General features: G+C 42.8%; 1 protein-coding gene across 4 annotated transcripts; it reads left to right on the top strand.

Moving 5' to 3' along the window:
- The first annotated feature begins 259 nt into the window (after nt 1-259).
- NLRP6 (NLR family pyrin domain containing 6) lies at nt 260-10,132 on the top strand. Of its 4 annotated transcripts, none has more exons than XR_014539633.1 (6): nt 260-1,912; nt 3,209-3,295; nt 4,461-4,631; nt 5,263-5,329; nt 7,119-7,292; nt 9,600-9,739. XR_014539633.1 is itself a non-coding variant. In XM_083576143.1 (6 exons), the coding sequence occupies exons 1-6, from the start codon at nt 414-416 to the stop codon at nt 9,784-9,786; spliced, it is 2,289 nt and encodes a 762-aa protein (XP_083432269.1). In that variant the 5' UTR covers nt 260-413; the 3' UTR covers nt 9,787-10,132. The 4 variants fall into 4 exon arrangements, 3 of the variants coding, with proteins under 3 accessions (XP_083432269.1, XP_083432270.1, XP_083432271.1); XM_083576143.1 differs by having other exon boundaries at nt 5,159-5,329; nt 9,600-10,132; XM_083576144.1 differs by lacking the exon at nt 5,263-5,329 and having other exon boundaries at nt 9,600-10,132.
- The last annotated feature ends 335 nt before the right edge of the window (nt 10,133-10,467 follow it).

Below are 10,467 nucleotides of genomic sequence, written 5' to 3'. Positions count from 1 at the left end.
TTCCTGAGTTGCTTCATTCCTGAGTAGCTGATCAGTGATTACAGGGAAGCTCTTCGAAATTGTTTTAATTCAAACCACTTCATCCAAATGGAGCATTTTACCTCTGTGGATGTCTGTGTCTGCGGGGGGGGGGGGAGTCCATTTGCGGGAAGCCCAAACCAAGATCAAAAGTCTGCTCCTGGGAACTATATCATTAAACGTTTCGTTTGCATTGTTTCATGTACTCTCCCCCAGTGCTTTCTTTCTTGTTATTAGATTACAGGATTAAATACAGGGAATATGTATGGGAAGAATATCAAGTAATTCAAGACAAAAATGCCCTTCTTGGTCAATGGGTGAACCTAAACAGAAGATACACCCAACTCTTGATCATTCAGAAACATTGCCTGCTGGAAGAGAAACAGCATGAAATTATGTCCACAGGAAGGAAACATGCCAACATGATGGGCAAGCAAGCCAGTCCAGGTAGTATTGCAGCTTTATTTGATCCCGACGATAACAGAGTGAACCCTAGAACTGTCGTGCTCCAAGGACCTGCTGGGATTGGAAAAACAATGACCGCGAGGAAGATTATGTTGGACTGGGCAGTTGGCAAACTCTACGAAGGCAAGTTTGATTATGCATTCTACATAAACTGCAGAGAAATTAACTTGATGACTGAACAGCAGAGTCTGATTGATTTAATCTTTTGGAACTGTCCTGAGAGAAATGCTCCCCTGGAAGATATTTTTGCAAACCCAGAGAGGCTCCTGTTCATAATCGATGGTCTTGATGAACTGAAATTTTTCTTAGAATCCGATGGGGAACATCTGTGTTTCGATCCTAGTCAAAAGAAGCCGGTGAAAGTTGTACTGAGAAGTTTAGTCGGGAAAAGCATTCTTCCCAAATCATATTTAATCATCACTACAAGGCCAATTGCTCTGGAGCAACTGCAGAAGTGTCTGAAGTATCCCCGCTACATAGAGATCCTGGGGTTTTCTGAGAAGGACAGGGAAGAGTATTTCCACAAGTATTTTGGGAATGAGAGGCAAGCGGTACAAGCTTTTGGGGTTGTGAAAGCAAATGAGATGCTCTTCACCATGTGCTTTGTCCCCATTGTGTGTTGGATCATCTGCACTGTGTTGAAGCAACAGATGGATAGAGGAGAAGATCTCGTGCAGACTTCAAAAACAACTACTTGTGTATACATGTTTTATTTAACTAGCTTACTCAGAGATCACAGTCCAGCATTGGAAAGAGGTAAACAGAAACATTTCCAAAACCTTTGTCTCTTAGCCAGAGAAGGAGTCTTGACAAGGAAAATACTCTTTGAAGATGATGACCTCCAAAAACATGGCTTAAATGAGGCTGACATCCGGTCACTCTTCCTTCACAAGAAACTTTTCCAGCAAGATATTGATTGCCAATCTGCCTACAGCTTCATCCACTTAAGTTTCCAAGAGTTTTTTGCAGCCTTGTCCTACGTGCTAGAGGAAATACCAGAAATGGCCGACAAATCAGATAGCTGTTATGACGACGTGAGAAAGTTGCTAAAAGATTTTGGAGAGGGTGGAAATGAGTACTTAGTGTTGACAGTCCGCTTTCTGTTTGGTCTTTTAAATGAGAAAAGTAGGAAAACCATAGAGAAAAGTTTAGGTTGCAAAATTTGTTCAGAAACAAAACAAGTGCTTTTGGACTGGATCGAAGCTGAGGTGGCATCAAAGAGCTGTCAAAAGCAATCTGAGATATTCTGTTGCTTATATGAAATTCAAGAAGAAGAGTTTGTGGGAAGAGCAATGGATTGTATCCCTGAGATTAAGCTGTATGATAACTGCCTAGGGAATGCATTCAACTCTCTGGTTATTTCATTTTGCCTGAGACACTGTCGTAAAGAACAGTCCTTCCATCTTGGATATCTACTTTTTTTGTCAAGGTATGTGAACCCATCAGAAGACACTGTTCAGATCAGTTCAGGGTTGTTGTTGTTTTGTTTTTTTTTTAGCTAAAGTGCAAACCAAAACTTTGGTCCATTTAATTATGCCCTTTCCTGGGATATTATGACCACTATGGCCCATGCAATGGCAACCTCATAGTTAGATTACTATAATGTGCTTTATATGGGGGTACCTTTGGGCTTGGTTTTAAGGCTGCAACTAGTGCAGAAGGCAGTGGTTAGGGTACTGAGTGGGGTATCTATCTATACACACATAACACCTGTGTCAGAGGAGCTGCACTAGCTTCCTTTTAGGTGCTAAGCCATGTTCAAGGTTCTGTTATAAACAAATATAGCCCTGAACAACTTGAGACCAGGTTGTCATGTCATGTTTTTCCCACAGTTGCATATACTCCCCTGTGCAATCTCAGAGGCATCAACTGAGATGCGTTTTTAAGAGGCGTCTAAAACAAATGTGTTTTTTCAGGAATTTCTTGAGTGTTCATTTTTAGATTGCTGTGCTGAGTGTTTTGTGTTAGAATTTTGATTCTGGGTTTTTATTGACAATATGTATTTTAATTTTATTTATATTCTGTATCTTACAATTGGTTGGGTTTTGTTTTGTATACCAAGTGGTCTATAAAATGATTAAATATATAGGTGTTTAAAAAAAAACAATTAAGAAAAGGTGTAATTCTCTGAAAGCCAAATAATGTTCCAGATTTAAGATTCTATGTTGTATGTAGGTATGTTCAAGGGAACTAGAGCATGGGTAGCAGTGAATCTAGGGCACAGATTTTTCCAAAGAGCCCATTTTGTTAAGCCAGGGCACAAAAAATTTTAGTTGCTAAAGCTCAAACTGAATGCAACAAACAGGTATTTGCAAACATTTATATTGTACATGTTCATTCATGGCCATCTCTCCCTTTTGAGCATATACTTGGTGGCAAACCCAGCTTTGCTGGTGCATACTTCATGAAAGAGTCCTAGTTTTGGTTATCAAGGGAAAGTTTCGCTCAATGTGAATTTGACTTTTCATATTCTAAAATGTGCCTTTCTGTTGCTTACGACTATGCCAACCTCTTTCAGAAGTGATTTCACCCAGACTGAGCACATATGTCAACATTTATCCTTGAGGGCTAAAAATAGCTCTTGATCAACAATCTTGTCTCTGTGCCCTGGAGGAGTTGTGTAAAACACACCCTACAACTTCACAGGTCATGATGCAACGTTGTCTGCTGCAGCTGTATGATCCAATTGCATAGCATATCCAACACAGTTTTCTATTTTGTTTAGCTTATATTTTAATGGAAGAGTGGATGAAAACCTGCCTCTCCTATTTGAAGGACTGAAGGATCCAAGGTGCAATGTAAGAGAGATCTGGTAGGTAGCTGGCAATGATACTTTTGTTCTTTCATGTCCTGTGCAACTCTGCCTTAGTTCATCTCACCCAGGGCCCAGATGCCCTCATCCCTGTCGGGGGCTCAGCTAAATGCCCGAGGGCACAAACTGGGTAGGGAATGGGAGGGCTGTGCACACTACTCCCACCCCAGCATCTCTCCACATGACTGTATGGAGATTCTAAGCCTGTTCAGCTGGAAGCCTCCTCAGGATCTGGAAGCTTATATTACTAGGGTTCCCACTCCCAGGAAGGCCTTTCAGTATGTTCTGGTGAATGCTATTTTACACCATTTGTTTAAGTATTTTAAAATTGCAAACTGCCTAGGGTGCCTTGACAGAAAGGCAGAAAATAAATGTAATTTTAAAAATAATATATATGAGACCATATAGAAGTCTAGGGTTGCTGTAGGCAACTGTTACCTTGGATATAAATAGTTTTTCTTAGGTTTGCAGCTTTAGGTTATTTAAAGTAGCATCCATTGTAAAGGACTTTTTGTTTGGAGATAGCAGCAGCCAACTTTTTGGACAAATGTGCAGCAAGTCAAATCTAGAGCACTGGAAGGTGTGACATTCTGGTATATGAAGGCAGTGGGAAGTTGGAGTAGAATAGTCTTTTGAGGAGGGAGGGGGAAAGCCAGCTCCCTGCCGCTGTTCCATCTCTGGCTAATGGATAGGGCTATGCAGCCTGGCCTTTTCCCTTGATGTGCAAGGAGATTCTGTTGATGATCACATGAATAGTTAAAGTCACTACTGAAGTGAGTAGACTGCATTTCCAAAGCTGATTTTAAAAAGGAGAAGTCTGTTATCAGGGACTGCCAATCCATGTCAATCTAGTTACAAGTCAAAAGTATAGGCGTGGGCCTTAGTATGATTCACTTCCTGTTGGCACCCATCTGTCTCGGGAGACAATGGAGGAGTGTACTTTTGGGGGTGAGGTCAAGCTGTTGGATGGTTGCAGTGCCTGCTGTGGCGATAGAGACCAATGCAGAAGAGACGTGCTTTGTTGCAGCAGATGAAGGCATCTGGTTGCGCTGCTGCAGATGCACCATGGTGTTTCTTCTCTTTGGCTCCTACAGTCTAAAAGCTTATCCCAAAGAAGTTGCAAAGAGTTGGGAAAGGGAAGACTGACTCCCTATTTCTTCCTCAGTTTTAAGCGATGTAATCTCAGAGCTGCTTCCTTTGAGATTCTTACCTCTGTCCTCACCATGAATCAACACATCAGAGAATTCAACTTACAGCAAAGCGACCTAGGAGAAGTGGGAGTTATCAAACTCTGTCAAGCACTCAAGCATCCCAGCTGCAAACTGCAGACACTGAGGTGAGTGCTCATAGGTGCCTTTTATCAAAATCGTAAGGGCAGAACCTGGGTTACACTTGTCAGGGTTGCTATCCAAAATGGCTGCCTTGTGCCAAAGGATACCCAGCCTGGTTGGAAGACATAATTGAAGTCTGTGATGCTCTGCCCCGAGTCCTGACACTGCAAATCTCCATGCCACTGAACTATATTTCTGAGTCACTGGAGGGTAAGTGGATAGTCAATGTGATGGCAAACTCAGTGGCTGGAATAAGAAATAAATTAAAACACATTAGTAAATATGTATACTGTTATATAAGTATTTGGCATAGCAACCACATCTAGAATATTGTTCACTGTGCTAGTCAGCCCATCTCTAATGCACTTTCTGAGGACAAAGGAAACAAAGCACTACGGATAAGGAAAATGCCAAAGATAATGGGACTTCTACTTTGTGTTTTTTTTAAAAAATGTGACCTACTTTTGAAACACAGTCAACTTACGGAATACATTGTCATCATTAATTCCTCTTGAACACTTAAACCTTTCAGATTACGTTGCTGTAACCTCAGCCCCAAGTCATGTGAGAAACTAGCCTCTATTGTTCCTAAAAACCAGAACCTGAGAATGCTTTATTTGGACTTTAACAATATAGGGGATGCTGGACTAATAGAGCTCTGCCAAATGTTGATGCATCCAGACTGCCAACTGCAGGTACTCAGGTAAGTGACCAATGGCTTATTGCAAGCATAGGCAAATTGTGGCTCTCCATGTACTGTTGGGCTTCAACTCCCATCAACACTGGCTAGCATGGCCAATGCCCAGGGATGTGGGAGTTGTAGTCCAACAGCTTCTGGAGGCCACAGCCCCCCACTGGCTTTTTTTTTTAACTTAGCACCATCTGAATTGCTTGGTTGGATATAGCTTTTTCTAAGCACAGTACACACTGCCCCTACTCAGTCTCTTGTCGTCTTCTTTAACATGAACTTCCTGTGGTGCATATACTCTATCAGTGAACTACGTAGTCTTTGCTTCCAACACTCTTTCTGCTCCATTCCACTTGGGGATTAAGCAAAAATCATTTGTCTTGCCTTGCCGATCCGAGCAAGGAAGAGTAATGCACTCAAGGCTACTGAGAGAAAACTAAAATGGATTCTGAGGATACTAAATTAAATGCCCAGCACAAATATCAGAGCTTATGTGGTCCAGTTGTGGCATATAAACTGATCAGCTATGACATGATTCCAAAAATAGCAAAAATTACTAAAGAAACTATTGTTTGTTGCCCGAAATTAATGCTACTGAAGATTCTTGATGATACACTGTAAATGTATTGTCAAAAGAATTGGTCTTATATATGATGGCAGCACGAAATAGTAATTGCAACTCAATGGAAAACAGCCCAACTCTTACACTGGACACTTGGTACTGCTCACTCTGGAATATAGCTGTAATAGAGAAAATCACACATCATTTGAGATTTTGTCAAAGACTAGGACCTCCAGACACTTGATTTGGCATTCCTAGGACATAATACAGCAGAACCATATAGAGACTATCTTGGCTGTCTCTTAGTGAAGACCCAAGTCAGCAAGCCTGAGCTTCCACAGCCACCACCTGCCCTCGCAGGATTGGCAGCAACAGGTATGTTCAATGCTTGAGATTTCATTCTCGTTAATTATGCTGTTTTAAATGTGCATTTTGTATTTGACTTCCTTTAGTTATGTTTTCTTTTGAAATGTTTAAGTTTTTGTTGGTTGTTTGTTACGTTAAATATGCATCCTTTTGTTGACCTTTGTAATGCTTTATTTTGACTTCTTTAGGTAATATTTTAGTATCCTGTTAATTATGTTGCTTTGAATGTATACTTTATATTTGACTTTCTCCAGTAATGCTTTATCTGATGTTTTAATGTGTTGCAAACCAGATTGTTTTCTTTCAAATATAAAGTGGTATAGAAATAAAATGAATAATTAACTGTCAGAGACAATACACCTCATCAGCAGGCTCAAATTTCTAAGCAGACTTGCTTTGCAGATGGCATAAATGCCATATTCCTTTATAACAAAGAGACAGCACATTGGGGGCAAGATTCTGCTACATTTCTTCTTCCTAACAGGCTAGTTGAGAAGGTGCAGGAGTAGTAGTTCTGTCACATGGGACCATTTAATCACGTAGCCTAGCGTAATCATGACTGTGGCAAAACCAGGGAGAGGTGCACATCTTGCAAGCAGAGACATTTCCATCATAAGCCACCACTGATAGGGAACGTCAGCCAAACTAGTCAGATTGGGAAATGGTTTGCAAAGTTTCAAATCTTGGGTGGGGGGTGTCCTCAATGAGTACATAAAGTGACTTTTCTTCTACAGGACTCATTTTATTTTCGTTGCAATAAGTTATAGACCCTGCAAAGGTAGATATTGTAAAAATATTCTGCCGCTGGACTTAAAGCCTGTTAAAGCTACTTCCATGTAAATAACTTTGTAATGGATTTTTCATCTCTTTGAACAGCTTGCTTGGTTGCAATCTCACTGCTGCTTGCTGTGTGAATCTTGCTTCCGTTCTCTGTAAAAACCAGTCCCTGCTAGAGCTGTCTCTAGGCCATAATGAAGAAATGGGAGAGGCTGGCGTGCAGCTCTTATGCAAAGGCCTTCAACATCCAAACTGCAAAATAGTTTCGCTAAGGTACTTGTTTCAAAGTATTTGAAATATCATAGGGATGTTAAAAGCAAATTGAACAGTGATGGGAACCTTTGACAAAGTGGTTCATAACTACCGTATTTTTCGCCCTATTGGACGCACCGGCCCATAGGACGTACCTAGTTTTCAGGGGGGGAAATCAAGGGGAAAAAAATGATTTCCCCCCCGCAGCTCTGGGAGCAGCGGACAGGCTGCACGCAGCCTGTGCGCTACTCCAAGACCTTCTCCCTGCTTTTGCGGGAGGTGGCGGAATTCCCCCACCTCCCGCAAAAGCCCACAGGAGCCGTGTGCGACTCCTACGGGCTTTTCGACCAGGAGGGAGAAGGGACTGAAACAGCCAGTCAGTCCCTTCTCCCTCCTCGGGGAAAAGCCCCCAAGAGCGGTGCGCTCTTCAAAGGGTGCTCTTCAAAGAATTCCCCCACCTCCTAGAAAAGCCAGCAGAAGCCGCGGAGACCCTTTAAAGAGCGCGCGGCTTTTGCGGGAGGTGGGGGAATTCCCCCATCTCCCGCAAAAGCCCACAGGAGGGAGAAGGGACGGACTCGGCCAGTCAGTCCCTTCTCCCTCCTCGGGGAAAAGCCCCCAAGAGCGGCGCCCTCTTTAAAGGCTGCGCGGCTCCTACGGGCTTTTCTACGAGGTGGGGAGCCAGCAGAAGCCGCGGAGCCCCTTTAAAGAGTGTGCGGCTTTTGCCTGCTTTTGCGGGAGGTGGGGGAATTCCCCCATCTCCCGCAAAAGCCCACAGGAGGGTTGGAGAGTAGCGGGAAGGCGTCGCTCGCCTTCCCGCTGCCCCCCAATCTCTGGGGCAGGCGATGGGGGAAGCGCTGCTTTCCCCACCGCCAGCCTCCAACCTGGGTTGGAGAGTAGCGGGAAGGCGTCGCTCGCCTTCCCGCTGCCCCCCAATCTCTGGGGCTGGCGATGGGGGAAGCGCTGCTTTCCCCACCGCCAGCCTCAAACCCGGATTGGAGAGTAGCGGGAAGGCGTCGCTCGCCTTCCCGCTGCCCCCCAATCTCTGGGGCAGGCGATGGGGGAAGCGCTGCTTTCCCCACCGCCAGCCTCAAAGCAGGGTCGGAGAGTAGCGGGAAGGCGTCGCGCGCCTTCCCGCTGCCCCCCATCCTCTGGGGCTGGCGATGGAGGAGCCGCTGCTTTCCCCCACCGCCAGCCTCAAAGAGCAGACTCTCCTGGCTTCAGCGGAAGCAATGCAAAGCCTCCGGAGCGCAGGCTTCGGAGGCTTCGCGTTGCTATCGCTGAAGCCAAGGAGCCTGCATTCGCCCCATAAGACGCACACACATTTTCCCTTCATTTTTGGAGGGGAAAAAGTGCGTCTTATAGGGCGAAAAATACGGTACATTGGGAATAAGATACTAATTATCAGCTGTACACAGAGTTTGGATAAGAATTGCTTCCAACAGATTTTAGGAGATTTGGGGCATGGTGCCATCAGTATGCTAAAGCACCCAGCTGTATTTGTCCATAGTATCAGGAGAACAATGCAGATCCTGGCCATACCTGGACACTGTGGTGGTCTGAATGGGAGAAAAGAAACCAAGCTTGAATGGAGGGGCTGTGGGTGAATGTCTGAAAACGTAGACCAATTGCCTTAGACAAAGCTGCACTCTCCATAAACGAGCAGATATAATCTGGTGTACTTCTGGATCAACATTTTTCATCAAACTGCAGTTAGCAATCATGCTATTATGCTTTTATATGTGTTGGCAACCTCCCAGGATGGCTGGGGCAACCCAGCCAGATGGGCAGGGTATAAATAATAAAATTACTACTACTACTGCATTCTGCACTAACGAGATTGACACCCTGTCATCATATTACATTTCTGTTTGGAGAGCTGCACTGGCTGCTACTTTATTACTGGGGCAGATTGTAAGTATATGAAGCCCTCAAGAACTCGGAACCATTTTCTTGAAGGATTTTAACATGTATTTTTATTGTTATTCCTTAACTGATTCTGTTATTGCATTTTATGTTCATTTGTTTTTAACACTTGATTTTTAAGTTTTCAAGGAAACCATTACAGTGGGAAGAGCGATCATCTTGGATATCTTTGCATTTTTTTGGGGGGGGGGAGGGTCTCACATTTAGATAGCAAAGGTGGACTAAAAACAATAGGCCAATAGCTTATGAGAAGCTTCCTTACAATAGAAGCAAATCAGTCAAAATTTCAGTTAGAAGAATGCAAAGTCATCTAGGACAACTGTCCTTCTGAGAGTTATTTGCAATAGATTTTGACCTTGGAGGTTTTCATTTACAGCAACCATTTCCTTATGAACTTTTATCTAGGTTGGATTCATGTGGACTGACAGAGGCATGTTGGGAAGCCTTTTTGGCAGCTCTCAAAACAAACCAGTCTCTGCGAGAGCTTGATCTACAAAATAACGATGATTTGAAGAGGTACCTGGAAGCTGATAAACGAAGCAGGATTAGAAAATTGAAGCAGCATAACTTTAGAATACAAATAAGGTTATAGGCCTACAACATGGGGAAGGTGGGTTTGCTTTTTTCTAATAACGTTAATTAGTGGTTGTCTAATCTGTTAAAATGGTAGTTTGATTATCTGTATTTGATTTAAATTTTGTTTAGAGATTTATGATTAGTATATGTGCACATGTTCACATTTCTTCAACCTTGTTTCCTAAAAGAAAAAAGCAGCTTTTTCATTGCTGCTGGTGACAAACAGAATTCTCCTTTCCAGTCTGTTGTCTTCTCCATCTTTAGCCTCATGCAGCAAGAAAATCTCAATTATCATTAAATACACAAGTGTGATCATATTTACAAAAAGGTGTAATTAAATTGTGACACAGGAAAGCTAAAAAGGAGTACGTCTAGAATTTACGTCAATTCCACATCAGTTTCTTCTGATAAGATAACCTGTTCTTCATTCCACCTTTTCAATTTTTTACTTTTTCAGGTTCTTTTAAAATAGTAACAAGGCCTTGCACAGAATGCAATAATGACTGTCAAAATTTGTCAAGTGGAACTTATGTAGATAATAATCTCCTTTGGGAAATGCCTCAGAGCATCATCTATCATGGTATCAGCAGCTTGATTCTATCTAGCTTGGGCCATTAGACTTAGGAGTTTCCTTAAAATTATAAACTGGCATTCAGAGATCTGAACCTATAATTCCTCACTCTCAGCATGACATATT

Source organism: Podarcis filfolensis (assembly GCF_964270895.1).
Source record: "Podarcis filfolensis genome assembly, chromosome: 1".
NCBI lineage: Eukaryota > Metazoa > Chordata > Lepidosauria > Squamata > Lacertidae > Podarcis > Podarcis filfolensis.
The sequence above is the reverse complement of the archived record's forward strand: the minus strand, read 5'-3'. Positions and strand labels throughout refer to the sequence as shown.

Bases quoted from the DNA above. Each gene is read 5' to 3' on its own strand.
- NLRP6 (XM_083576143.1), top strand. From the start codon at position 414: ATGTCCACAGGAAGGAAACATGCCAACATGATGGGCAAGCAAGCCAGT. The intron at 1,913-3,208 runs GTATGTGAACCC...TATTTTGTTTAG, and splicing joins TATCTACTTTTTTTGTCAAG to CTTATATTTTAATGGAAGAG. The intron at 7,293-9,599 runs GTACTTGTTTCA...ACTTTTATCTAG, and splicing joins TGCAAAATAGTTTCGCTAAG to GTTGGATTCATGTGGACTGA.